Source organism: Syngnathus typhle, linkage group LG16, assembly GCF_033458585.1.
Source record: "Syngnathus typhle isolate RoL2023-S1 ecotype Sweden linkage group LG16, RoL_Styp_1.0, whole genome shotgun sequence".
Taxonomy (NCBI): Eukaryota; Metazoa; Chordata; class Actinopteri; order Syngnathiformes; family Syngnathidae; genus Syngnathus; species Syngnathus typhle.
The window spans coordinates 7,407,120-7,434,234 of NC_083753.1; the positions used below are offsets into that span (position 1 = coordinate 7,407,120).

Below are 27,115 nucleotides of genomic sequence, written 5' to 3' on the forward strand. Positions count from 1 at the left end.
GTTGATTTTTTTTTTAAATTGGTTTCAATTTTTTTAATTGGATTCGAGTTCGAATAACAACTTGTGCGCATGCGCCCGCAGGTAGTGTACGCATGCGCACCAAAACCTCAACTGACTGGAGCGACGTCTCCTTCTTGCTAGTATCGGCTAGGCTAATAATCGCCTCCTCCTCCTTAGAAGCAGTCCGCTTCCAAAATGTTCTGTATCCGCGCTCGGCGACGAGGAGAGCGGGGCGGCCGCCAAGCGGAGGGCTTGACATCGCCGCGTTGTTGACGTCCTCTCCCCGCCCCTCCTCCGCCTCCCCCATCACCGCCGCCACGCTCAAACTGGAGTTTTATTATGCTCTCGCGAAAGAAGAGTAAAAGCGAGTCGTCGAAGCCGGCCGAGGTCCACGGAAAGTATGTGAAGAAGGAGACGTCGCCGCTCCTCCGAAGTAAGCAACAGGCTGCTGGATAGTTAGCCTAGCTTAGCCTGGTTTAGCCCATTTTGCTATCGATTTTGTTATGCTGTTAACCCCGTATGGAGTTAGAATTCTTTGGGTTTTTTTCTCTTATTTTTGTTTTTATTTCGTTTATGCTCAACTCACGTTTACGTGCACTTTTAAACTTTAAAACCAACCAGCTGCTGTCCTGACTGCGTAGCGTAAAACAAAGGTTCCCAGATACCGTTAACGTCTGTTGCAATGGCCACAATTCCAATGATAATATAATATCCATCATAATCTAGTGTCCAGTGTGTTGTCTCGTGTCTCAGCATGTCCTCATTTGTCCCGTAACGTCCCGTTTGTTTTGTCCCCGATCATGTATCCTGGTGCGTCTCGTTTTGTTTCATCAGGTCCCATTAATTCCGTTTTTTTTTTAAAATAAACATACCTTACCACACCATAATGTCGGGTGCCCAATTTTCTCTCACCATGTTCCTATCATGCAGATATATCTCCTATTCATTCTCATTTTGTACTGTCATGTCCTATTGTGGCCCATAATGTTCCACATCATCAAGTGAATATGGTCCAAACAGTCCCCCCTTTTTCTGACCCAGTTCCTCCGAGTGGATTTTAAACGTGGGCATCCCAACGTATGTAGTTGCCTGAAATGGAAACTCCTAACTGTCCTTGAAGTGAGCAACGTTCTACATCAAGTTAAAACTAACGCAAGTTGTTTTTTCCGACAGATCTTATGCCCTCATTCATCCGTCATGGCCCCACCATCCCCCGCCGCGCCGACGTGCCAATGCCCGACATGGGACCCTCCGCTTTCCCGGCGTCCCCCGGCCGGGAGCCAGCGTTGTCCCGCAGCAAGAGCTTCCTCCGCACCGCCGTGCCACGTCCGCCGCACGAGGCGGCCCGCCGCGAGAGCCATCGCTTGTCCGCGCCGCCGTACCTGCCACGCAGTCTCGGCGAGCTGCCGCACGAATACGCCGGCTCGCTGCAGTCCTTCCTGACGGACGGCGGAGCCGTGTCGGAGAACGGCGACGCCGGGCTCTACTACTACCACCCGCAGGAGGCTTCCTACTACGACGGGAGGCAGCAGCAGCAGCAACCTCGGAGGATGCCGGAACGCTTCCCGGATGACTACCACTACTATGAGCATGGAGAACCCAACTTCCAAAGAGTTCCGCGGCAACGCACGCCCCCCGCACCCAGCAGACCCCCTTCAGGTAATTTTTGCACCGTCGGCGGCAGGGATCAAGATTGCCTGCTCTTTTTATTTTACATTTGCCACAATCGTCACATTACAGTGCAAAGTTTCCGCAGCCCTACAGGTAGCGCCGCAAATTGTCACGGCCATGTTTAAAGATAGATTCAGGGCCGCATGAACAAGCCTTTTCATATCCGCGCCGCATGTTCCCGACGCGCGTCACGCTAAGGTTGGCGTGATAGGAATGCAGGCGGAGGCTTCTCGGGAAGCCACACAGCGCTCTTTGCTTCATCTCGTGTGTTTGTGTTCTTTATCTTACTCAACATGACAAACTTGTGACCGTGTGCTCTATTTAAGGCACTCGGGCTATGCGCACATCAGCACATTTGTGTTTTCCTAGGCCACCTTCCCCGTGAGAGCCTACGTTTCATTTTCCGATGCAAAGACGCAAAATCTTTGCGTTCTACTACATTGCCATGTTGATTTGGGTTACGGTATGTGCCTGTCTGTTATTCGGGGCTCTGCTATAATGTCCGAAGCTTGCAAATTTATTGTTGGGTTTAAAGCTATCATGGCACCTGTTGTTTTGACTTGCCCTCGACGGCCTTTTCTAAATACTAGAAACAGTTTGAGACCTTGGGAGCTTTTTATTTATGTTAGACGACACTGCAAGCTTCACATTTGTGGATTTAAAAACAACCCGATTTGGGTTCAAAATTGGACCCACCCGGGAGGTTGGGATCATTTGACCCAACTTTGTACACAGCAAGCCAAAAATTGGGTTTTTCCCACTTGCTGTCATAAATGTATAAACATGTCACAGTCTGTCAAAATGCTTTAGTTTAGCGATTAGCATTAGCTTCCCCATCTTGTCCCATTTTCTCCTTTGTCGCTGCATTGACTTCTCCTCGTCCGGCGTCAGTGACAACACTGGGTACGTCCAAAGTGCAGGAAATGGCTGACACGTCGAGGGGGATGGCGATGAAGATGAGGATGACGAGTCGGTTGCGGAGGAGGCGGAGTACATTTCTGTGGCGTGCGCTCACATTCCTCTTCTTCACTCACCAACTTCCAGTGACCTCGCACTCATGCTCTCTCGACGCATTTGTCACCTCCCAAGCACGCTTTTAGAGGCGTGCTGTCAATAAAAGTGGCTATCAAAAGTCTGCACACCCCTGCTTGAAATACTTGTCATCCTCCCTGCAGGCATAGGTCGAATCCAGGCCAAGTCACTGGGGAACCTTTCCAGCCTGACTGCAGAGGACCTGCCCCTCCCCACCGGCTGGACCGTGGACTGGACCATCCGCGGCAGGAAGTACTACATCGACCACAACACTAACACCACGCACTGGAGCCACCCGCTGGAGCGCGAGGGGCTCCCGCCGGGCTGGGAGAAGGTGGAGTCGGCCGAGTTTGGCGTCTATTACGTGGACCACATCAACAAGAGGGCGCAGTATCGCCACCCCTGTGCTCCTAGGTACTTCATTTCTCACGGGACCATGCTCCTCACTCCTTTACTTAAAAATCTCCAAATTTGTTTTGTAGCGTGCCGCGCTACGACCAGCCGCCGCCTCTGCCGCCTCCGCCCATCACCTATCAGCCGCGGCCCACCGAGAGGAACCAGCCGGTGCTGGTGCCGGCGAACCCCTACCACACCGCCGAGATCCCGGACTGGCTGCAGGTCTACGCCCGCGCCCCCCTCAAGTGAGTACTTGGCTTTTATTCAGCAAGCGGTCTGTTGTTGGTTTCAAATGACATTAGAGTAGGACTGGGATAAAAAACAATATTAAATCATATTTACCAAACACCAAAGAAGCGACCCTAAATAGTCAAATTATTTGCAAGAAATATTCCAGAACCCTTGATCGTGTAAATCAAACGTGGTGCAACTGGCAGACTCAAGTCTACAAGTCATTAAAAATGTTAATTTAAAAACTTGAATTTCCACTCTAGGAGTGTCCATGTTACATAAACAAACGGCTTTGAAACGAGGCTCGCGTACAAGCCAAATAACCTGCCAGTACAAAACAAATGCGCACTTCTTCGACTGCTCAACCATTTCCATACGGAGCAACTTGATGGGTGTCGAGCGTAGTCATTCGAGGTGGACGCAACGGGCGTTGCTCTTCTGCCAGGTACGACCACATCCTGAAGTGGGAGCTCTTCCAGCTGGCCGACCTGGACACGTACCAGGGCATGCTGAAGCTGCTCTTCATGAAGGAACTGGAGCACATCGTCAAGTCGTACGAGGCGTACCGCCAGGCGCTGCTCTCCGAGGTGGAGGCGCGCAAACAGCGGCAGCAGTGGTACGCCCAGCAGCCCCCCGGCAACAGCTTCATGTGACCAAAACGCCCCTCTTCGCCTCGTGTGCCTTTGCCTCTTGATCCAAATATGTATCACAAGAAACACTCAGATGAAGAAGCTACCACCTGGGAGGACTGGCAAAGCAACCTTGTGCCTTTTTTTGCTTTTTGAAACGCTGAACCAAAAGGCAGCAATTGCAACACAGACGTGTTGGACGACTTTTTTTGGCCCCCCCTTTTTTTGTAATGATTTTTTCAAGGCAAGCCACCAAAACCTGTGCGATATTTAAGGAATGCATAGGATGGCATTTCTTTTAAGGAAAAGCATCACCTCGGAAAGATTATAAGCTACTGGAACTTTAGGAAACACTTTTTCATTCAAAAGACTAAAAAAAAAAAAAAAAAGTTCTATTTTTTTTGTCAAGATGCTAACTGTTACACCTTTTATATGATATTCAGAAATGTCTCAAAGCCATACGTTGCTGGTCGGACAGTACTTTAATGCCAGCAAGAAAATGAGAAAATATCTTATTTTAATATATATCTGAAAATTTCTATGCAGGTTCCGCCCATTTCCACGGTTGGGATTGTGTACGAAAAATGGTTTCTCTGTAAATTTGATTATGGTGGAAAATTAAATTCAGAGGTTCAATTTGAAACTCTGGTTCACTACACACGGTGAAATATTCAATGTTTTGTTCAATCACTACAATATTTAAATTTAGTCACAACAATATTTAAATTTAGTATTTGGTTCTGAAAACACATTACAACCTGGTAGAAATACCTCCATGGTGGTGCTGTTAGCAGAAAGTTGGTAGAGATCCTTATTTTTTATTCTGGCATGCAAAGAAATTACAGAAAATGGATAAATCACTTGTGACCTGATCCCCGAGCATGATGTCATGGTGGTACAAGACAAAATGGCCTCCTTTAGCTGCTTAATATAATTCCCCAAAAAGCACTGTAGTTAAATAAGTGGGGTCCATCGAACATAGGAAACTTATACCTACAAAAAACAAAGAAAACTTATCCTTTATAATACCTAACTTATACCTTAATTAACTTATACCTTAACTTGAGCTAATCAATAGAGTAGGTGGCAGCTCGGATCATGTTCAAGGCCTTTGTGTGTCAAATCTGCCTGATTTCAATCAATGTCACGTTGCCCTTGGCTCCCAGACGTTCGATCTTGGCCACGGGAGCTCGGTACTTGTATCTCAGGTGGACGTCGCCGTTGATGGTCATGTTGAAGAATTTGGCAGTACACGTGATGATCATCTGAGCAACAGATAGAAACAGCAGCTTGAGATCTTTTAAGCATGAAGGGTGTCTGCAAGTAGACTTGTTACCTCAAAGAACTGGCCTGGTCCAAAAGGGAAGGAGGTTCCAGTCTTGCGCTCCTGCTTGCCCCACTTGCGGGACAGGTAAGAGTTCATCACCAGCACATTCACATCTGTTAAAAAGTTGAAGCGAGCACTCATGTGCAGCGGAATATTGCCGCCATTGCTCACGAAACTGATGTTAAAACTGCAAGAGAAAAAAAAAAAAATTCGAATAATTATGGTAGCGGGCTATTTGTGAGCAATTATGGCCTCACCGTGTTGCGTTCTGATGGACACGTCCTTTGATGATGATGACTCTGCCCTCCTCCAGATCTCCAACCAGCTTCGCCAATTGCAAATCCTATAAGGCAATTTGTAAAAAAATAAAAATAATGGGATCTGTTCATAATAACGCTCAAAAATGAGACGTACCCTTCCACCCTTGTAACGTTGAATCTCCAATGCGCGTGAGCAGTTGACACCACGAGATGAACAGGACAGTCCATTGGTCACAGTTATGTTGAGCGCTGTTTTCTGGAAATGCCAAAAAAAAAATCATGAATTCATGCTCCTCTCCGTTGTCGCCGGGGTTAACTACTCACGGGCACGACCTTTCCCGAAATGACCATATTGGTGACGATCTCCAGTGCCAGTTTCTCCGTTTTGTCCAAAACTCCAAAGCCATATGGTGCCGCCTGAAAGCAACCAACAGCAGGATTAGCTCGCGCTAAATCTAGTTTGCTCCTATTTTCTTGTTACTCACAAACAACTGGGGCTCCATGTAACGTTTGCAGATGTATGGCAGGTCGGTGAAGATGCAGTTATAGTTGTACCAGCGCCCATCATCGCGGCTCTCCATGGCAGCGCACCGGTTAGTTGTCACAGAGAAATACATTGACGGTTGATCCTCCCCCCAGAACCTGCAACAAAAGCAACTTTCACACACAGATCCTGCAAGAACTATATGCAGCTATCACCGGGCCCTTTAAAATCTGCATAGCAACCGATGACCGGGAGAAATGTAGCCAATTCTGCAGGTCCACATTAAATTGTAGCGCTTTCTTTATGCTACTTACGCCACGGATCTGTTGAAACGACTTCCATCAGTCCACTTCCAGGCTCTTGATTTGTACTTCAGGCCCATCCAGATGCTCCACGGTACCTACAAAAAAAGACATGTTATAGATCAATCTCTAAAGCTACCGTGTATGTGTATACTATATGTATATAGGTTCAAGATGGGACCTGTTTGGTTTTGTCCAGAGTTTTGATCAGCCAGTCCTACACGATAGGATGCAGAGAGAGATGCAATAGATTAGATCAGCTATGGAGCTACTATAATATGTGTAGACTAGAAGTTTGAAATGGAACCCTCTCATCGGTGTCTTGAATGCTGGTCAGGTTGCTTTCACGTCCCAAACAGAGGCGTTCAGCCTTCTTAAAATTCTGGGCGTATTGGGAGAAGTAGTAACAGTTGTTTTTGTAGGCGAGCCAGTTTCTCTTACACTCACACTGCACTGGAAAGAAAAAACAAAAACATAAAAATGATCAAAACGAGAATATAATTTAGTATGGTGCACTAAGAAAGCCAAAAAGTATTTCAATGAAAAGATTGAGTGTTTAGAATTTATGGAATATTTAGTTCAATTTATTACACTACACAGCTCTGCATTAATTGTCGTGGGTTGCTTCAGTACCATTATTGTCCACGCGGTGTCACTGTTTACACCTAGATTCTAATTGCTTTAATCGTTCGTCAGTATTAAGAAACTTTATTTTGTTATTGCTTATGTCTGTGAAAATAGTAACTTTAGAAGGCCCTGCTGTGCGTTGAAGCTTTATTCCATCCATTAAAGCCAGTTGAAAATACAATGTCACAAATAGAACGTCACGATACTTGTTGAAAATTAAATGAAATGTTGTTTTTACTTTCAAAAATAATAATTCAATGAAATGATGGGGTATTTACTTTAGTAGTGATCAATTTAGCAACAATTAGTTACATTTACGTTTATTACACTATACTAAATTCAAGATTTAGTTTGATTAGATTATTTTACCCTCTTGTTCCTCTGCGAATCATGAAATTGACTACCAAGAAAGTAACTAAACATTACAATTTTCTAAAGGTCACTACGCAAATCAAATTACTTTTCCCCACCATGCCATTTTGTCCTCCAAAAACAATCCAAATGAAAAAAAATCGTGATTGAAATGTTATATTATAAATAAATCTGAATAATTCTCACCTTGTTGCAGAAGAACACTAATCAAAAGAAAGCAAATCACTATCAGTTTGTTGATCATCTTGAAGCCTTTGGCGAACGACCCGTCGCCGTCCAAACTTTCAAAAAGTCAGCTCGAATGGACTTGCAATCGAATCGTCGCGAGGACCTCCGCGCTATGTTCGCGAGCAGCGCACAAGTTCTGACACCTTCCGCAACGCACGGCGATAAATAAAGGCGATCGTCTTGACGTCACTAAGAAATGGCGTGTAATATAGCGTTCAAAATGCACCGTTCGTAGCGTAAAGAAATTTACAAACAAAGTAATAATAAAGCTAAAGTTATGTAAACCTGTACAGTTTATAGGTGAAATGTCATTTTGAGTTCAGTTATATAAGGTGCAACTGACTAGCTATACCCACATTAATAATAATAATAATATTATTAATCATTTTAGGACAGTGATAAAGAAGACTACATAATAGTAGTAATTATTACTCACAAAACCTCATTTCTATATGTTTTACATGTTGTGCATTGCATTCAACTCAACACTTACAGAAGCGACTTTGGTTTTATTTGGTGGTTTAATAAAGGTGTTTTGGAGATGTTAAATGGATCTGTAGTGGTAATAAAGCCATTAACATTATAGTAGTCACACTAAAATAATTTTCAAAATAATATGAGCAGTGAACTCATACATCCAATTCAAGAGTTTGAAAAATGAAAAAAATCCCAAGAAACATTTGTTAACTGTGTCATGGCATTCCCACTTGAAATGTACAGTGAAACTAAACAAAAAAACCAACAAATAATTGCCCATCTTGTGTGTAGAACTTGCTCATGGACCCCCCCTTAGCTTAATGCTAACAAACATGCCAAACTCCATTGACATGCTAACAATTAGCATCAATAATCGCAGTTCTAGAAGCTTTCTTATATAAAGACAAATGATTAAACAACACGTCTCGACTAAAAAAATACAAGGTCCGTTTGAGTACAATGAGTACAAAAACGCCACGTACACACGTTTGAAATCACAGCGCCGCAACATCAAGGCCGCATCCAAAGTGCCCGGAGGTCGCGTGCATCACATACAAAAAATGAAATCATAAAAACAAAGAAACATCTCACAAAAGCCACTGTCTTAAAGTTTTCTGTTCCTAATCTTAATGACACATGAGAAAACATCGACACCATGCGGACAATGACTTTACAATATACTTTGTACATTTGCTCATCAGATAAATGATTAATTGTATATCAGATTATCTCAATTGGAGTTGTGTTGGAAATTCTGTGACTTTGGTTAACATGGCTGCGTTTTGTGGCTTCCCAAAAGGTTCAACTATGGAATATACTGTACAGAGGTGTCCTACAGAGTCTATTTACAATTTTGGAAAATGTCTATTGATGCAGTATTTGTTTGCTTTTGCATAAATCCATTTGATAAAATTGTATGGAGACAAAATAGACACAGTGTTTCCTCCCTGAATGAAAAAAAAAAAACCCCAACCTTTAAATAAAGTAAATTAAACCAAATGAATACGACAAATATGCAATTCCGTTCGCAAAAATGGTGGGAGAAAAATTATATTTAAAATTATTTGACATGTACAAGTCAATACATTATGATTCTTTAAAAAAAAAAAATCAATAGGTTTTCTGCGTCCATGCACACATTACAATAAAATGTGACAAACTGTAAAAAATAGGGAAAAAACTATATATACATAAAATTGTCCAACAATAATAAACAAATCCGTTGAGGATTCCGAAGTCAATGTATAGCTGTGAAATGCGTCATATTATTTTTTAATAGCATTTGAACCTATAACACGTATCGTACATATCAATAAATATCACACGAAAACCTAAAAAATACAAAAAGCTTTTTGCATAGTTGCAAAAACAAATGCATGTAACAAATTGTAAGAACCAATTGAAAAAAAAAACATGTGGATTAAATGCAAATAAAAAAAAGTCTTCTGCACGTAAAGTGACGCAATAACGAGTAGGACAGTCATTTAAGGAGGTGGGCCCTGGTTGTTCTCCAAGTGCTCTAGTAGGATAAACACTCCAGCGGCTCCCCATACGCCGCACGACATTCCCGTCCAGGTGATGATTGACAGCTGATGAGGAGGAAGCTGAGTGATGAAGATGCTCGTCGTATACAGTGAGCAGTGTACGGTCCGGTCCGTGCTGAGTCAGTCCCGCTTCTTGCCGCGCTCCTCGGCCGCCGCCGCCGCCGCCTCTCCAACGTCGTCGGCCTGATGCCCAGGGAAGGCGTGCTGGTACAAGTGCCGGTGATTGGCTGCCACGTTGTACAACTTGTGCAGCGCCTGCGTTGCGGGAGGGGTCACGAGAAGGTCACGCAGGAGAACGAAAAGCATCACCGGGAAGAAGGAGTGTCACATTCTTACCTCGTTCGTGCTCCCCTGTTGAGGCGTCGAAGGGAAAACACAAGGTGAGTTCAAAACATGCCATACATTGTCATTATTTCAAAGAATTAACAGGAATGCTGCTATCTGGTGGCTCTTTGACTACATTGCATGTTTTGGATGAGTTGCAGGTTTGATTTTTGACTTCTCAATGTAACTGGACAGACGGATTGCGTATGAATGGACAGATTGCGACCGACCTGGTCCCAGAGCGCCCCGGCCACCTGGTCGATGACGGCGCCCAGCTCTCGGTACTCCCCCGAGTAGCGTATGTAGGCCCAGGTGCAGAGCGTGATGAGGGCCAGGCCCAGGATCATGTTGCACAGGCTGGCGATGACGTCCACGCCCACAAAGCCCGTCACGCCTGCCGCCACGTACATGACGAAGATGACCACGAAAAGGGTAGCGGGCGTGCGGGCGGCGTGGAAAATGTTTTTGGAGTCATTGTGCTTGATGTACTGGACGAAGACCTGATCCACCTCGCCCGTCAGTTGCTGCAGGTAGCGCCGGCTGAACTCCTCGCCGCCCATCTTCTTCACGCCGCGGAAAAGCGCCAGAGCCTCCTCGCGGTGGACGGCGTGGCGCGCTTGCAGCTCGCTGGGCGCCAGGAAGGGACGGTCGCCGCCGCACACCTGACCAGAACAGAGGTGAGTGGCGATCATCGGCGAGTCTCACGGCGGATGCGGGCGTACCTCCTCCATTTTCTTGCTGTACAGATCCTTGGCTGCAGCCACCGCCGCCAGGTTGTTGGCTTCCGCCGTGGCCTGACACAAACCACGACGTCATTATCCGTCCAGCCACTCATCCACAAAGCTCCTAACACATTTACCTGCAGCATGGATTTAGGATGAGGCAGCTCCTCTCCTTGGTAAATCTTGATGTAGGCCTGGTGAAGACAAAAACCAGCATTAAAAGGAAAACGGTGGCCATTTTGAAATACTGGACTATCCCTGACCTTGAAGTACTCCAGCAGGCCTCTGCAGGTGATCTTACTGCCGTTGATCTCCTTCACGTCAATGTTGCCAGGACTCAGGAGCCAGGGCACCAGAACCTTCAAGTTGTTGATGAACTCGCCGTCGATCTCTGCAATCATCATTTTGAAATGTCTGCTATCAGCTATTGGCTAACACTAGCTGCTACTCCGCTAAAATGGCGGCGCCAAGCATTTTTGGGGGCGACATCTCCGCTGTTTGGGTACCTTTGATCCGTCCGTCAAAGTGCGGATTGGTGGCCACCTTCAAGCCGGGGTGAGGCATCAAAAAGCTGGAGATGTTGGTGAAACACGAATGGATGTGTTTGCGCACGTTCTGCAGCTCCTCGTGCTGGTTCTCCGAGATCTACACGCAGGATTTGAAATGAAGTTAACAGGTTTCAAGGAAAGTCACAATCCTTCCCCACTGACCTTGAGCCTCTTCTCCAGGAACTTCATGCCTCCCTCCTGCCCGTATGGAAACTCGTACGGGAAGCTCCAGTCTCGGATGAGGAATATCATGGACTTGCAAATAAGAGCAGGTGAAGTTGAGAGCCACAAAGGTATTATATATTTTACGATCATCAAATTACCTGAAACGGTTTGAGGAATGTCTCCTCCATTGCCAGTCGGCCGTACTCTGTGAACAGCTGTCAAGGGGGAAAAACAAAATCACAAAATGGTCATTTCTCTCTGTGAAATATTTTTTTAGTGGATTCATTTTCTTGCAAAAAAAATACTAGACATCATCAAATCCATTTGAATATTTACCTGCAGATGCTGAAGGTCATCTTCTTGGACATTCTGGGAGATGTTGTAAACCTGTATTTCATATTTCCTATTAATTTTCTTTCTTTACAATTTTAAACCGTTGTCAGATATCTTAACAAAGCGCTATCATTGCATTATCACCAGCAGAATTGAAATTCTAAATGGGCCCACAACTGGTGTACCTGCATGGAGCTGATCATGGTGCTCAAAGCGAACACGGTGGCCGAGTCACGCAGCGTGGACTGGCTGTCGAAGGTACCTTGTGTGTCCATCAGCAGCACTGCCACCTATGTCACCACACACACACACACACACACACACTACATTTAGTAACTATTGTTATTGTGTCCAATTTTGGGCTACAACAATAAAAGTAAAACTTCACCTTGGTCCCGTCAGGCAGGTCAACCAGGAAGACCTCGCTCCAGATCTGGATGCCGGTGGTCTCCCTCTCCGAGCCCCCCCTCCACGAGAACCCGGTCAGGGGCTCGTCGGCCTGGCCCAGCCAGTCGTCCGAGCCCTGAAGTAAAAAGGTGAGTCGAACGGAACCATGCTTTATTATTGTCGTATTGCAGGACATGAGAATTGGATCGGGGTACCCACGTGGTTGTACATGTAGCGCAGCATAAAGTCCATTAGGAAGGACTTCCCCTTGCGGAAGGCCCCCGCCACCGAGATGGCCACCACCTCGCGGTCGCGCACCTCCTCGGCCAGCAGGATGCGACTCAGCGCTGCCTCGTCCAGCTCGAAGGTGTGGTCGTCCTTCACCAGCAGCACCTGGATAGGCCGCGCCCGCCCGTCCGACTCTTCGTCCTCTGAGCTCCACTCGTACATGTTCTTGTCACCCAGGGACCCTGGGGAGAAGAAAAAAAAAACCCGCCTCTGTTGATATTTTGCCTTTTTTTGTAATGGCCAGCAGCTGCTCGGAAAACAATGAGGCGGGCAGTAGGATGATGACACGATTGTACCGATTTGGATTCTGGGCAACGGCAAAAATAACTTCATCCAACTCAAAATGTAAGAATTGTGTCGTTAGGGCCTGACTGATACTGAGACAGTATTTTGAGGCTGATTCTGATATTTGGCAGAAAAAAATGTAGGTAACCGATTCATCAGCCAGTTCATTTGAAAAATATAATGAACCAAATGACTTATTTTGGTCCCTTAGCCATTACATGAATAATTATAGGCACACACATTTGACCGATATTGTTTTGCTTCATGTGTTTAGTTCTAAATATTAAAAACAAAAATGTATGCAAAAAGGCCTCGCCCAGGCGTTGCCGCCACTGCTGCATGTTACACCAGCCGGATAAAATCAAGTGGGTCACCCTCTCTACTCCCTCCCAAAGGCGTAAACATTTTTATATACATTTTAATATAATACAAACGGTCCCCCCCTGAAGGTGACTTCTTGCTATTTCCCAGTGCACCATTACATAATTAAACCACTAGATCTCCCATGCATTCCCAAGTCCTTAAAGGCGACATTTAAAGAACATTTCCCACTACTGGATTTTTGTCTTTTATTATCTTAATAATCGTTTAATATAGTGCAACCCCCCAACCCCTCGCCCCCCACACACAATGACGTTGACCAGGACCTGCGCTGTTAACGCCCATAAAAAAAGATGATGAATTAAAAAAACAAAAAGATGTTGGCACGTACACTCACCCCAGCTGTCTCTGTCTTTGCGGTGTTTCGCCATAGCGCCTGCCGCCCCCCCCACCCTCAATATGTACAATAATGACGAGAATGAAATGGCAATGTCTCCTCTTTATATGATGTTATGTCCGCTAGTGCAGCAGCTTGAAGTCTGCGGTCAGGCGCGGCAGGGAGGAGGAGGATGCGCCTGGAGAACAACACCAGAGAGATTGCAGGAGGACAACGAAGAGGAGGAAGACGACGAGGAGGAGGATGGCGCTTGGGCGCTCCGCTTGTGACGCGCAGAGATGCCATCAGGGGGCGCGCTTGTCTCCTGTCGAGGTTCGTTCAATGAACTACAGTACAGTGGGATCTCGGTCATCACGAGGGTTGACGCCCATTGAAATGCATTCTTTTTAGTTTTTGGGAAATCACCATATAGTCGAGGAAAACAGAAACAGGTGAAAGTGTAGTTGTATTAAACGACTGATATATTATACATATGAAGCTGCATCACGATGACAAATTGTTGGGGTTGTGGTGATTTTGTAAATGTATTAATATTTTAATTTGTCGACATTTTACAGTGTTCCTGAACGCATCACCAGGTCATGAACAGCTCATTCTCGACCGATAGAGGGTGCTAAAACACGATGAAACGGTATACGCGCGGTGCTTTTGAGGACCATCGTTAATCTGGAATACAAATATCGTCGATCACTAGCACAAAATATAACTTAATTTCATACGTTCCAGTATTCTAGTCTCAATATGAGGCGTCATACAAACGTCCCGATGACACATTCCCTGAAATTTTCCCACCGTATTCCTATACAACAACATAGCGTTTTGTAATGTAAACAAGCGTGAGATCACGACGAGTTTATTTTTGACGAGGTGTTCATGAACGCCTCATCAGGATCCTGAAATTTACGGAGATTAACAGCAACCGACTGTTGTTTTGTTTAAACGCGTTGGCGTATTAAACTAACACATGGGATCGTTTGTATTTTCCACGTTTTGACGTCCGACGAAATTTTTGGGAACGGGACTCTTCTCTCCGAAGCTGTCAACCGAGTAAAGAAGATGACATGTCCGAAAGAAGTTGGTGGCGACGACTGCTGTTGAACGAGGTCGTCTCTTGCCCGTAGAAGAGCCACGGAGAGCCGTCTCAACTTTTGAACGCCTCAGTAGTAAAAAGAGGACGTCCGGTTCAAAGGCTCCCTCCCTTATCATCGTATTTTTCGACGCTAAAAGTGTCAAATGGACATTTGAATATAAAAAGTACGGCCGAGTCGTCCACACGAACGGTAAGCACCAGGCAGCTCAAGTTTGGAGAAACTAGCCGTTAGCATTAGCCAGGGATGCTAACCTCCCTCCAGCTTCATCGTTCAAAGAAATGGAGGATCTGGGCCCGGCTATTTCCTGGCGTTGTTGCTTTCTAACTAATAGTTGAAGGCGCGTTTCAACGTCTGTAAAATGCGTTTTGGTTCACTTATTTATGTATTTACAACTACCCAGAAACATGTAAAAACTTGTTTTTGTGAAACATTTTCACTCTTTTGCGGTTTGTAACACTTTCCCGACAATTACACTGCACCCGTATGAAGCTGCTTTGCATTGCTGGTTAAGCATTCCTGAAAGTGCTGCAGTTGTTTCGATATATAAATAAAATTAAATGGTCATTTATGATACCACAGGGAACTGTTTCACGTTGTAAAAACTGAATAAACTTCCATTCATCCTCATTATTAGGCCTTACTTTGAAGTCATGCTGCTTTTCCTCCTTTCTGTAATTATATCCATTGTAATTTCTTGTCATCTTTTTTACTTCCTTTTATGCATCCTACCATCCTACCTGTCATTTATCCTCACCTTGACTCACTTCCTTTCCTTTCTACCTTCCTGTACTCTTCCTTTCGTTCCCCTCATACGTCCTCCACAAATATACTGTGATGGTTCGTTAAAGAAATAAAAATAGTAAAGAAAAATGTACAATAAAAAGTTACAAATAAATATTTGTCCTCATTTCCAGGCCATGGAGAAGCCACAAGGCCCAACTGAATAAACCGAGGACTCATCGACTAGTTCAGCGGCTCCAGCCGATAGCCCGCACCGGATTCCTCCAAGGTCAGACCCACCATGGACATATTTCCTCGGCCCAGCGGCGAGATCCAGCGGCGAAACCCTCAACATGACTTTGAGCTCATCCAGCGGGTGGGAAGTGGCACCTATGGGGACGTCTACAAGGTATGTGCCACTGATGCGGCTATTTCCCACGTGTCAATCAAGCTCCAAGTAACTACTTTGTCACATCACTTTTTGAAGTAGAACTGATTTGCGACTCCGCGTTAATGCGCTGGGGAAAGTTGCGGCACACCAGTCTCCCCGATTAATTTTTTTCCCCTGCTGAGATCCTTAAAAGGCTCCAAAAAGAATTCCTCACATTCTGCTGCTTCCAAATGAAGTGAGATGTACTGTGTTGTCTGGAGAAGGTCCTTGTTTATCCATCTGCTGCAGATAAAGCATCGTTCAGCTCCCCCGCCCTTACTTCTTTCTATGCAAAGCCTCTGCGGCTGGAACCCCCCCCTTCACAGAACCCCGCTACCCACTATTCCACTTCCCCCACAAGGCCGGCAGTGGAATGCTGCGCCTGGAATTCTGGTATGCAGGGCCAAATTTCATCAGTGTGTCGACTGGCGGAAACACCTGAGATTTATTGTTTTATTTTTTTTTAAATCAAGGTCAACAGTTCGCACGTTGCCGCTTTTATTCCCGTCGCACCATTAACGTTCAGACTCGACCCGTGCTGGATTAGAGGCGGCGGCCCGTCTTGACCTCAATCCCGATTGCCTGACACGCCAAATCGTCGGCGTTCACCGCAATAGCTGGGAAACGAGCTCTCGGATGGACTTTATTTTAAGCGAAACCATCCGATGAGAGCAAAACATTTAGGTGTAATAAATCTGATGTGGTCTGTTGCGACACAGATTCATTTATTGCTCGTTTGTTCCAAAATAAATGGGAGAAGGACCTGGAGAAAAATAATCGGATGTTAAAGCGAGTATTGTGCCGCTGTGTTTCAGGCGCGCAACATCCAAACGGGAGAGCTGACCGCCGTCAAGATCATCAAGCTGGAAGCAGGTAGGAACACGCTCGCTGTCCCATCCCCATCGACAGTGACCAAATCAACGCCGTGCGGATTAGTGAGATTATGCCGATCCAAGCGCTGAGCTCGGATGGCTGTGGGGAGGAGATTAAGAGTTTGGGTTTTCTCTTTCATTAATTCACCGCGGTGGTCAGGTGGCCCATATGGCGTTTATTCCATCCACTACGAGTGTCCTGACTATAAATCTCAATTTGGAACCGTCACTCGAAACTCTTTTCGGGGGCCACTTTGCAGCGCAAATGTCTTTGCGATGTCAAAACCGGTCGGACCGGCATACGTGATGCTGGCACCGACTTGGAGAAACAAAGGCGCGGCCTGGCCCACCTGAAGGTCTGCGCTCACTTGTTGACTCTACATTCAATGATTCCAACTTGGCAGAAATTCTGGATGGCTGCATTTTTTGACAGCTCCTGAATCGGCAGATGATATCTTTGACAGATGCATTTGAAAGTGTGAGAGAATTCATCCAACAGTCGTCAACTCCCATAACAGCATGTTTCTTCCAGAAGCAGTTAACCCGGGGAGGAAGTGTCTGTAAAAGTCACCACTATGCCTGTAGTTTTTTTTTTTTTTAGAAGCTCTGAGTCAAGTCCCTGAAATGAGCCTTTTCCCAAATATTTGTGGCCGCTGTGCTGCTGACTCGTACGTTACTGTCAACACACGCACAAAGCCAAGGAACGTGCAGAGACTTTTAAAGCGACCTTTTACAAATTCACAGTTTGTGAAAACAGTGCCAGTTTTGCAAACCCTCAGCAGGTTTTCAAACCTTGATTTTTTTTATTTTTTTTCTCCCATTTTCAAGACTAAAATGTAACTTTGACAGCAGACCTCATGTCTATCTGGAGAGATGTTGAATATTGATTTAATCAGTGCACACAGTGCCAGTCACCTCAACTTCTAACTCTGTTTCAAATCTAACGTGGACTTTGGAATCTCAAAAATCAATAGCAGTAGAAGCATCTGGCTGACATTAAAAAAAAAAAATCTCTGGCTGGAGGTTTGAGAGTTAAACATGTGAAAGTTAAAAGTACAAGGTGTTCAGTTTGATGGAGCTCTTGTGTGTAGTAAAAAGAAATCCAAACCCTCGTTTGAATCTCTCACCTGAGCCACTGAACTCACATGGTCAAGAATTGGCTTAAATCAGAGATTCGGATTTCTCCTTGCGACGTTAACGCGTTTTCCGTGCTGGTGTGTTCCAGGGGACGACTTTTCCATCATCCAGCAGGAAATCTTCATGGTGAAGGAATGCATGCACCACAACATTGTGGCCTACTTTGGGAGCTACCTCTGGTGAGAGAGCGCCGTCAGCCGTCGCTCTTCATTTAACATGTCGCGCTTTTGAAACGGGCCCGGCGGCGGAAAGTCACACGCTGACTGTTGTTGTTTTCGCTGTGCTCTGCTCAGTCGAGAGAAGCTGTGGATATGCATGGAGTACTGCGGTGGCGGATCCCTGCAGGACATTTATCATGGTGTGGAATTTAATTTTTTTTTTTTTTTTCTAGCAGTGTTTCTTGCATTGCACTCACACGATTGTCTCCCGCGTGTTACAGTTACCGGTCCTCTTTCAGAGGTGCAGATTGCGTACGTCTGCCGGGAGACTTTACAGGTAATAAGCTCTTTTTTTATTATTATTATTTTTTTAATCTTAGATTTTTTTTTATTCAAGCGCTACTTTTCAACAAAGACTGATGGTCTCCTTTTTTTTCCTCACAGGGTTTGGGATACCTCCACACCAAAGGCAAGATGCACCGTGACATTAAGGTACATCAATATTTGTACTTTGAATTGCCATCGACGCGAGTGTCATCAGGATTCAGAAGCGTTGCGGATGTTTCTAAGCATGTGGCATGAAGTGGGGTTTCACGCACAGGGAATAACCCCTCGTGTTTTTTTTGTGCTGTCTTTGCAGGGCGCCAACATACTTCTGACAAACGACGGTGACGTCAAGTTAGGTAAGCGGCTCTCGCGTGTCCTCATTCCTCAGCTCGTTTCGCAACCCTCAAAACTCCCACGTATGAATGTGTGCGTTGTCTTTGGTATTTTTATTTTGTGCGTTTGTGCAATTTTGTGTGTGGGTTTGTGTTGTGTGCATTTTATGGATGTATTCTTTGCGCACGTGTCCAGCTGATTTTGGCGTGGCAGCAAAAATAACCGCCACCATCGCCAAGAGAAAGTCCTTCATTGGGACGCCTTACTGGTGAGTACGGTTGCCATGAGGCATTTTGGAAAAGGAGCTCGAGAGGCTCCAACCATCCCATTCCCCGCTTGACGTTGTGCAGGATGGCTCCGGAGGTGGCGGCGGTGGAGAAGAATGGCGGCTACAACCAGCTGTGCGACATCTGGGCGGTGGGCATCACGTCCATCGAGCTGGCGGAGTTGCAGCCGCCCATGTTTGACCTGCACCCAATGAGGTAAGCGGTGAAAATTCATCTGTAGTAATAATCTTTAGCATAAAAGAGTAGCTGCCCAAGTCATTTTTGTGAATGCCGTTTGTTTAGGGCCTTGTTTCTGATGTCAAAGAGCAGCTTCCAACCACCCAAGCTAAAAGACAAAAACAAATGGTGAGTGACAACCTCCCCCCCCCCCCCCCCTGCAATATGCTGTAGAAGCCTTCCTTTGAGCACGACATTGTGACTTTTGTCGCCGCAGGTCCGCCGCCTTCCACAACTTTGTCAAAGTGTCCCTGACCAAGAACCCCAAGAAGAGGCCCACTGCAGACAAGCTCCTTTCGGTAATCAAAAGCTCCCCTTTTTATAGCGACGACGTACACGCTCGAGCGTCTTCCCGTAACTTCTTGGTTCGGCGCAGCACGTGTACGTCTCACAGACGGCCTTGACGAGGCGGCTCGCCGTCGACCTCCTGGACAAGATGAACAACCCCGACAACCACCAGCATTACAACGAGGCGGACGACGATGACCTCGAGGTAAGTTGTGTTGCCCTCCCACCTATTAAACGTTTTCTCGTGAACCAGACTTTCCAGCGAAGAAGGAAGTGGTATGAATCAACATGTTGAAGTGAAAAAAAAAAAGTGTGGGGGGGAGGGCATATGAATGAGTATAGGCCAACTGGTGTACTACACGGCACATTATGTAATTCAGCTGAAATGGGAAAAGAATGTGATAAACAGTGCCCGGATCTGTTCCGCAGCCCCTCTCGGTGGTCCGGCACACCATCCGCTCCACCAACAAGAAAGCTCGGGCAGAGAGGACGCGCTCTGAGATGGCCTGTAAGTACAAAAAAAAACAAAAAAAAAACATCACCAATTCAGCCAGAGGTATAGGGGTGTTAGCAGCCCAGCCGTTCGGGTCACTCGATGTCCCACTCATTCTGCACTGGCATGGTTCCAGGCCACTGCATGCGTGTGTAGAAATAGAACAATCGACCCTAGACGCACGTGTGTGTCTCTGATCCCGTGGGCCGTTCCACATGATTTAGCACTCCTCAATATGTCTTTCTCACCTTGAAGCAAACAATGGGACAGAGCGAGGAGGGCGGCAATCCCCTCAAGGGAGCCAAGCAGGTCAGTGGCCACGTAGCCAGACGTCGCGCGTGTCGTTTGTGTTTTGTAACTCCCGCGCTCACCCTCTTGTGTGGTCTTGTCGTAACACGTAACCTCCCCACACCTAAAAAAATGTTCATGGCTCGCTGACAGAAATAGCATTGTTTTACCAATGACTAATAGGATCCTAATGTTTGACTCCTACCCGACCGACTCAGCACTTTTTGTATGTTTTTGACACCACAGAGTTGACGCATAGTTTGGGAAGCAAACACACACACACACACACTACCTATGCGACTTTGACTTTGGATCTTGATACTGAGATATGACAATCTATAATTCCCGAGGTCTGGTTAATGTTTGGGCATGGTTTTAATTTTCAAGCTTATAGTTGATCTGTTCTGGTCATGTTTTCGAGATAAACCCAAAGCCTATTTCTCGCAGACGTCCAGTCGCCCACGCTCGCCCAAAAACCATAAAAGCAGACATGGTGGGCATCAGTTAACGCTCAAAAGGCCCGCGAGCCACCATTTAAACAAGTGTCTCCTTTGTCGTTGGCAGTCGACAAGTTGCAATTCGAGGCGCCGCTGCGCAAAGAAACGGAAGCGCATTCGGAAATGGTGAGGATCGAACGGCAGGCGGCGGTGCCGGCCGGCGCGTAAGTCTGTCAAGCGGCTGCAATATGTGCTGCTGTCTTCCCGCAGGATGTGAGTAAAGATAATGACTTCCAGTCCCCCTGGAGCCCCTTTGCTGAGGGGGGAATAACAGCCAGGTAAGGCAGCTGCTCTTGTTGACACCTCTATTGTTTTTTTCTTTAATTGGGCTTTATCTTCCTCTTGCACGTCCACGATGAAGTGTTGAAAGTCATGACCGGCTGACTGATTGATTCTTAATGAGCATGACCTCCCCAACCCCGTGCGCTTGCCGTATGTTTTTTATGTCATGCGAGCGAGCTCCTTCTCACGTCTCCCTTTTGCTTTGCTTGTTTCTCTCTATCTCTCTCCCCACCCTCTTTTTTTTTTTTTGCTTTTGGCCTGTCTTGTCTCTCACCTGCCCTGCACACCCCCCCCTCACCGAAGGAGTCTCCTCAAAAGCGTTGAGGACGAGTTGTTCCAACGGTAACGCCTTAACACCGCTGTTGCTTGCCTTCTCCTGTCGTGTCGTCGTGCATCCATTCGCGCAAATCGACCTTTCTTAGTTATCCATCGTCCCCGAATGCCACAAAGTGTGACCTTTCTCTCTGCTTCATTTTTTTACTCGCTGCAGGGGACACGTCGCTCACCTCCATGACGCCTTCAATGATGTGGAACTGTGAGGAAATGCTCGTGTTTAATCACAATCACACGCATGCGCTGCACTCACTTAATGAAAGCCAAGCACGGGAAAAACCAAAAAAACATGTTTGGTCTTGTCATTTCATGTCACGTCGCTGCTACATTCGATAAATACTGCAAACACATTGGACAAAAGTTACCCAACACCGCTAGGTCCAGACGACATTGCTGATTCCGGTTCTCATGTCTTCATCCATTCATCCTTTTGATGTTTTTATTTATTTCAGATCCACTCTCAAGCCAGGGTATCCTCCTCCTCGGCCCCCGAAGGTGAGAGAACGTCTGAATAGTTATTTTGAAGAAATAATGCGGTAGTTGTAGGGCTGCCCAAATAAACGTGAGCATGGACTTGCCGTTGTCTCATTGCCGCAGCCCCGCTTGCGCATCCCCTGCGAGGACGCCGCCCTCAACGACGAGCAGTCGCTGACAGTGCGGCGCTTTCCCAACGGCGAAAACGGTCCGGCCCAGGCGTTGCGACGCCTGAGCACGCCGGAGCACGGCAACAAGGCCGGGAGCTCGTCGCCGGACTACCTTTCCGTCAGCGTCAGCAGCCCCGGGCTCCTGTCGCACGCCTCGGACCAGGGTAAGGACCTGCTAGAACAACGGCATCTTTATTAAAATCTGAAAATAAATTGGTAGTTCAAGTCATTAAAGTAAAATCTGTAAGGATTCCCAAAACACGGGAAAATACATTTTAGAATTTGTGATTTGCCTCCATTTTGAATCTCGAGAAAGACCTTGCAATTTGATGTTCAGAGTGCTTCGTTGTTTCTTCTTTACAAAGCTGTCAGTAAGTGTGAATGCAAAGGTGAGGGAGAGCTCCAACTGTCAAGTTTCTCTGCATTCGCTTGTCGCACTATGCGCAATAACACATTTGCCTCCGTCCCTAAGACGACGACTCGGACGGAAGCTTGAATGGCGACAGCCCCAAGCCGGCCCCCCACCGGGCGCATCGGAAGCTGCAGAAGGATTATCCCGTAAGTATTTGAACACACCCGACTACGTCCAAAACATTGACGACGGAGTAGCATTGTGGCATTGTAGGTTTTGAAGATAAACGATTGTCACCATTTGTCTCCTCTGCTAGAAACCGGCTATCAACGGCTTGCCGCCAACACCCAAAGTGCTGGTGAGTGAGCAGTCTGCACTCGTGAACTCTGTGTGCTTGCAGTATGATTTTTCAAAAAAACATTTTTATTTGTGGGGTGGCAGATGGGCGCTTGCTTCTCCAAAGTGTTCGATGGGTGTCCCCTGAAGATCAACTGCGCCACCTCCTGGATCCATCCGGACACCAAAGGTGACGGCAATTTCACATGACCACGCCCGCCCACTTCGGAATTTTCCCGCCATCCTAATGCACCCTTTATTATTTATCAAGATCAATACCTGATCTTTGGGACAGAGGATGGCATCTACACGCTCAATCTGAACGAGCTGCACGAGGCTACGATGGAGCAGGTAAAGCTAGCCGGAGTCAAGAGTAAAAAAAAAAAAAAAAAAAAAAAATGCGATTGTGTCACAGAATCATATGCACTTAGTGTCCAAACGCAAGCTGGATCGGTTTTTCCACCGTCGCAATGCCGTGCTGGTCATACAAGGTCTTTGTCTCCTTGCAGCTGTTCCCCAGGAAGTGCACGTGGCTGTACGTTATCAACAACAACCTGATGTCTTTATCGGGTAAGTGGCGACGGCCCTCGTTACCCATCAGCGTCATCGCCCGCCGCTGCTTTTGTCCCGCGTTATCTGCCGACGCCGCCCCTTGCTGAAAAGTCATTTTCCTTTTGTGCCATCGGCGTGCCTCTCGAGAGCTGCTGTCGCTCACCCGGTTGGGAAATTTATAGAACCTTGTAGGTTTAGAATAAACAAGCTTTGTCCCATGGCTGCCAAATTTGAAGACTATGGAGGAGCAAGTCTTCAAATCTTTTGATCATAGCTTCGATTCGACATCCTGCTTATAGTGTGAAACCAAAATGGCTGAATGACTTGTCACGGTTCGATGTGGTTTGCTATTAGACCTGCTTGACCTCTGCTCTCTTCTCATTTCTGTCCGCCCTGCTCCCACCTGGCTTCACTTGACACTCTACTAACCGGCTTCACCAGAAGGTAACGCGCTTCACAACATCGTCACACTTTTAGCGCCGTTCACGCCTAACCTGGCTCAGACGTCCAAGCACTGCTGTTTTGAAAATGTTTGTTTCTGTAACTGCCGGTGGCTTCTCTCGCAGGGAAGAACTTCCAGCTCTACTCCCACAACCTCATTGGGCTCTTTGAGCAGCTGAAGAAACCCGGCTTGGCCGCCCAGCTCCAGACGCACCGCTTCCCGGACAAGATTCTGCCAAGGTGATTGCCGCGCAGTCACTTTTTGCGTTGTGATCTGACTCATCATTTGAAACTCTGCCAAGGAAACGCAGTCTCAAATTCCGTAGCCCCAATCAATATTCAATCTTATGTTCCCTTTTAAAAGTCTCGATGAATTGCCTTTCTGTTACTTCCGACGGGCCAGCGGCGTTCTGCTGCGACTTGGCAGCCACAAAGTAGTCAGCGCCTTTTGTGTGCTCATTGGCAGTCGGTTGGCTGGCACCAAAATGAAACCTTTGTCCCGCTCGGCCCAGTTCACGACGTCACCGTCTGTTTTCAGCAGGGCTGACCGAGAGCTATTTTGTCCCCTCAGGAGGTTCGCCCTGACAACCAAGATCCCCGACACAAAGGGTTGTCACAAGTGCTGCATCGGTGAGTTGCACACTTTTATTTCCCCGTCTTGACCTGAAAATCGTCTCATCGTTATTTTCCCCCTCGACAGTGCGCAACCCGTACACAGGGCACAAATACCTTTGCGGAGCGCTGCAGTCTGGCATTGTCCTCCTGCAGTGGTATGAGCCCATGCAGAGGTTTATGCTCATCAAGGTGAGTCCCACGTCATGTGAAATCAGCCACCGCAATGACCCATCGCCTCTAACGCCCGCGCCGTATGACCCCCCCTCGACCCCGACAGCACTTTGACTTCCCGCTTCCCAGTCCGCTGAAAGTGTTTGAGATGCTGGTGGTGCCCGAGCAGGAGTACCCGCTGCTGTGTGTGGCCATCAACCAAGGCGCCGAGCCCGGCCAGGTGGTGCGCTTCGAGACCATCAACCTCAACTCCTGCTCTTCCTGGTTTACCGAGATGGGGACCAGTAAGTCCTTTGTTGACTCTTCTCCAATTCTACTCTGAGGGCTGTTTTTTTTCCTTTGACGTTTTTAAATATTGACTTTGTGATGATGTCAATTCTACCTGCAGGTAATCAGCAGGTGGATGCCATCCACGTCACCCAGCTGGAAAGAGACACAGTGTTGGTGTGTTTGGACCGTAAGTGGATCCTGTTGCCAGCGTTCCGGAAGAAGTCTCAAATCGTATCAATCTGATCGACGTGCTTTCCACACAGAAAACTTGAAGATTGTCAACCTTCAAGGCAAACTCAAGTCCAACAAGAAGCTGGCGTCCGAGCTCAGTTTTGACTTTGGCATCGGATCAGTTGGTAGGATTGTCATTGGACAGGATGTCTTTTCAAAGATAACAAATGATGATGGTGACAATAGAGGGAAAATGTCTTTTGCAGTGTGCCTGCAGGACAGCGTTCTGGCCTTCTGGAAGCACGGCATGCAGGGCAAGAGCTTCAAATCCAACGAGGTACTGAATGAGGTTGGATTATTCCATGGAAGAGTTGAATCGATGCCAAAATGATTTACAGCCCCAGTATGAGTTGACCATCAAGATGTTTGTTGTATTTTCTCGGAGCGGCAGGTGTCCCTGACTTGTGCTTTATGCAGCAAAGTGTGTAGTTGTGTGTTTTAGCGTATCACACGTTGACACGCAGGTGATCCCCAGCGCGGCGAGTGACTTTGCGTGCACGGCGGGTAATGAACTTGTCGTCGGCGTGAACCTGATCACTAGTCGCTCTCGCTCACACAATAAAAGTTCAAGAGATCGCGGTGAGGTGAAGCATTTTGTTTTGATGGAAGACGATACCGCCAGTGACTTGGCCGCAATCCATTTCTTTTTTTTTTATTTTAAATGTCAGTAGGCATGCAAAATTGATGCCCCGTCATAAACACGACAGTGAGCGGCTTTGAATAATTCAGCTCTTGTGTGGGTATGATTCCTTCACGGGCGAGCGGTTCTTCGATGGACATTTGTTCGCCGGCCGCCTCCGTCAACACCCGAAACCCAGATCACATCTCGTCCGAGTCGAGCGCTTAACACCGCGCAGGTGTCGCCCGTTCCGGCTCGCGTCGACCGGCCGGCTGAAATGTCAACACGTGTTTTTTTTTTTTTTCTACACGCAGTGTCAGGCTTCGTGATGCTGACACGCAGACGGAATTTTCCGTGGAGACGACCAACTCAAAGGCAGCCTTGTGTTTTGTTCACATCTAGATTTTATTCCTGTACCAAAATAGTGTCGGCTTTGTCAATCGCTATGTCAGTTCAAGTTGCAGACCAACTAGTCGTTGACTTTCAGTCAATATTTACTTATCAAGCGTGACACGAAAATAAATTCATGCAACAAAACAACACAAACACGCAGACTGCGATTCTTTGGGACTGTCATGGGTCCGAAAAAGAAGTTGTTTTATTCCCCATATATTTTTAATTCATCATTTATTGAAATTTTATCACGCGTAATTGGAATTTGCATTGACCTCAAAGGTCCTTTTCAACTCAACTCTCTTGTGTGTCGATTCACAGGTAACTCAGGAGATCTGCGACCCAAGCAGAGTTTTCCGCCTCCTCGGATCCGACAGGTTGGTACCGATCTATCTCTTTGGTACCCCATTAGTGTTCTACTCGTTTCCACACTTGTGTTTTTGAGCAATTTTTTTCACCCCCCTTCTCTCCAGGGTGGTGGTCCTGGAGAGCCGGCCGACGGACAACCCAACGGCGTTGAGCAACCTCTACATCCTGGCTGGTCACGAGAACAGTTACTGATCCACCAGGTGGATTTTTTTATTTACGTTACACAAGGAGAACCTTTGTGTCGCCGCATGTTTACGTTGAGCTGACCGGCTGCTCAGCGCGTCCGACTCTCAAGGAGCCCGAGAGGAACGTCCATCACACCAAAAGGTCACAAATAAGAACTTTTTTTTTTTTTTAATCTTGTACATTTTACATCCACTTATTTGGAGGTACCATAAGTGCCATTAAAAGCTGGTGAGTATCTTTTTGGGAGACTTTTAGCGCCCCGAGGCTTTGAGCTTCTGCCATCCCACTTGAGCGGGAGCCACACGAGTGTTATTTAAACAATATTTATTTTTATTATTAACATTAACCTCGGGTATGTCCAACTAATAACCAGCATCCTTCTGAGCAGCTTTTGGGTTTTTTTTTTTTTTTTGCGATGTAATATAGTCGCATCCATACTTTTAAATAGAAATGTACAAATGTGCCCCCCTCCCTAGCTTTTAAACTTTTATAGACCTTTAACTTTGTATTTGCACGGTGTAAGCACTTTTGTACATTTTCCTTTTTTTTTTTCTTTTTTTTTTTTTTAAATGTAATTTAAAACGACAACATGAGGGACAACGCGCTAGTTTCAACATCTTTGCATTCCCTTTGCAAAATATTGCTGTATTTGTTTTGTTGTTTTAATAAAAAAAAAGGAGAGCCTGGACAGAAAAGCCTGTACTGTATTTTACCGTTACTTTACTACATAATATTATTTTCCATGTGCGTGCGTGTTGATGTGTGGGTATTAGTTGCCGTTAATTCCCCCGTTCAGGCTGCCACTCTTCTGCCCCCGAGCAGCGTTAATTGGTC

The 27,115-nt window shown here is 46.4% G+C and overlaps 4 protein-coding genes across 7 annotated transcripts; 2 read left to right on the forward strand and 2 right to left on the reverse strand.

Annotated features, from left to right (window-relative positions):
- The first annotated feature begins 89 nt into the window (after positions 1–89).
- sav1 (salvador family WW domain containing protein 1) lies at positions 90–4,617 on the forward strand. The gene is made up of 5 exons (XM_061300470.1): positions 90–433; positions 1,174–1,659; positions 2,847–3,117; positions 3,186–3,344; positions 3,776–4,617. Exons 1-5 carry the CDS (start codon positions 340–342, stop codon positions 3,981–3,983), a joined length of 1,218 nt encoding a protein of 405 aa, XP_061156454.1. The 5' UTR covers positions 90–339; the 3' UTR covers positions 3,984–4,617.
- A 216-nt stretch (positions 4,618–4,833) lies between these two features.
- LOC133169609 (uncharacterized) lies at positions 4,834–6,968 on the reverse strand. The gene is made up of 10 exons (XM_061301951.1): positions 6,929–6,968; positions 6,640–6,785; positions 6,514–6,549; positions 6,345–6,430; positions 6,032–6,188; positions 5,871–5,963; positions 5,701–5,802; positions 5,544–5,629; positions 5,296–5,473; positions 4,834–5,224 (listed from the first exon to the last, which is right to left on the reverse strand). Exons 1-10 carry the CDS (start codon positions 6,966–6,968, stop codon positions 5,078–5,080), a joined length of 1,071 nt encoding a protein of 356 aa, XP_061157935.1. The 3' UTR covers positions 4,834–5,077.
- A 1,113-nt stretch (positions 6,969–8,081) lies between these two features.
- atl1 (atlastin GTPase 1) lies at positions 8,082–13,696 on the reverse strand. Its single transcript, XM_061300444.1, has 14 exons — positions 13,351–13,696; positions 12,279–12,529; positions 12,061–12,195; positions 11,858–11,962; positions 11,676–11,726; positions 11,498–11,554; positions 11,337–11,429; positions 11,133–11,271; positions 10,890–11,017; positions 10,764–10,820; positions 10,627–10,698; positions 10,135–10,566; positions 9,917–9,931; positions 8,082–9,835 (listed from the first exon to the last, which is right to left on the reverse strand). Exons 1-14 carry the CDS (start codon positions 13,382–13,384, stop codon positions 9,701–9,703), a joined length of 1,704 nt encoding a protein of 567 aa, XP_061156428.1. The 5' UTR covers positions 13,385–13,696; the 3' UTR covers positions 8,082–9,700.
- Positions 13,697–14,205: 509 nt separating this feature from the next.
- On the forward strand, positions 14,206–26,976 carry map4k5 (mitogen-activated protein kinase kinase kinase kinase 5). 4 transcript variants are annotated; one of them, XM_061300393.1, is made up of 35 exons: positions 14,206–14,630; positions 15,356–15,570; positions 16,407–16,464; positions 17,689–17,779; positions 17,894–17,958; positions 18,040–18,095; positions 18,203–18,250; positions 18,399–18,441; positions 18,614–18,686; positions 18,769–18,900; positions 18,988–19,050; positions 19,139–19,220; positions 19,298–19,414; positions 19,639–19,717; positions 19,958–20,011; positions 20,555–20,613; positions 20,698–20,765; positions 21,073–21,111; positions 21,260–21,304; positions 21,555–21,597; positions 21,700–21,910; positions 22,219–22,304; positions 22,415–22,456; positions 22,540–22,624; positions 22,706–22,785; positions 22,944–23,004; positions 23,553–23,667; positions 23,966–24,057; positions 24,128–24,231; positions 24,320–24,497; positions 24,602–24,670; positions 24,747–24,839; positions 24,921–24,991; positions 26,048–26,103; positions 26,200–26,976. In XM_061300393.1, exons 2-35 carry the CDS (start codon positions 15,463–15,465, stop codon positions 26,285–26,287), a joined length of 2,754 nt encoding a protein of 917 aa, XP_061156377.1. In that variant the 5' UTR covers positions 14,206–14,630; positions 15,356–15,462; the 3' UTR covers positions 26,288–26,976. The 4 variants fall into 4 exon arrangements, with proteins under 4 accessions (XP_061156377.1, XP_061156378.1, XP_061156380.1 ...); XM_061300394.1 differs by having other exon boundaries at positions 14,207–14,630; positions 23,999–24,057; XM_061300396.1 differs by lacking the exon at positions 19,958–20,011 and having other exon boundaries at positions 14,207–14,630; positions 23,999–24,057.
- The last annotated feature ends 139 nt before the right edge of the window (positions 26,977–27,115 follow it).

What these genes read in the sequence shown, in the direction of transcription:
- sav1 (XM_061300470.1), top strand. Translation starts at nt 340, where the DNA reads ATGCTCTCGCGAAAGAAGAGTAAAAGCGAGTCGTCGAAGCCGGCCGAG. An exon ending in GACGTCGCCGCTCCTCCGAA is followed by an intron (nt 434 to 1,173) that starts GTAAGCAACAGG and finishes TTTTTCCGACAG; the next exon opens with ATCTTATGCCCTCATTCATC. An exon ending in CGCCACCCCTGTGCTCCTAG is followed by an intron (nt 3,118 to 3,185) that starts GTACTTCATTTC and finishes TTTGTTTTGTAG; the next exon opens with CGTGCCGCGCTACGACCAGC.
- LOC133169609 (XM_061301951.1), bottom strand. Translation starts at nt 6,968, where the DNA reads ATGGTACTGAAGCAACCCACGACAATTAATGCAGAGCTGT. An exon ending in ACATGGAGCCCCAGTTGTTT is followed by an intron (nt 5,964 to 6,031) that starts GTGAGTAACAAG and finishes GGTTGCTTTCAG; the next exon opens with GCGGCACCATATGGCTTTGG. An exon ending in TTTCGGGAAAGGTCGTGCCC is followed by an intron (nt 5,803 to 5,870) that starts GTGAGTAGTTAA and finishes TGGCATTTCCAG; the next exon opens with AAAACAGCGCTCAACATAAC.
- atl1 (XM_061300444.1), bottom strand. Translation starts at nt 13,384, where the DNA reads ATGGCGAAACACCGCAAAGACAGAGACAGCTGGG. An exon ending in CAAAGACAGAGACAGCTGGG is followed by an intron (nt 12,530 to 13,350) that starts GTGAGTGTACGT and finishes TCTTCTCCCCAG; the next exon opens with GGTCCCTGGGTGACAAGAAC. An exon ending in CTTTGACGGACGGATCAAAG is followed by an intron (nt 11,018 to 11,132) that starts GTACCCAAACAG and finishes TGATGATTGCAG; the next exon opens with AGATCGACGGCGAGTTCATC.
- map4k5 (XM_061300393.1), top strand. Translation starts at nt 15,463, where the DNA reads ATGGACATATTTCCTCGGCCCAGCGGCGAGATCCAGCGGCGAAACCCT. An exon ending in TCTGCCGGGAGACTTTACAG is followed by an intron (nt 18,096 to 18,202) that starts GTAATAAGCTCT and finishes TTTTCCTCACAG; the next exon opens with GGTTTGGGATACCTCCACAC. An exon ending in TTCATTGGGACGCCTTACTG is followed by an intron (nt 18,687 to 18,768) that starts GTGAGTACGGTT and finishes GACGTTGTGCAG; the next exon opens with GATGGCTCCGGAGGTGGCGG.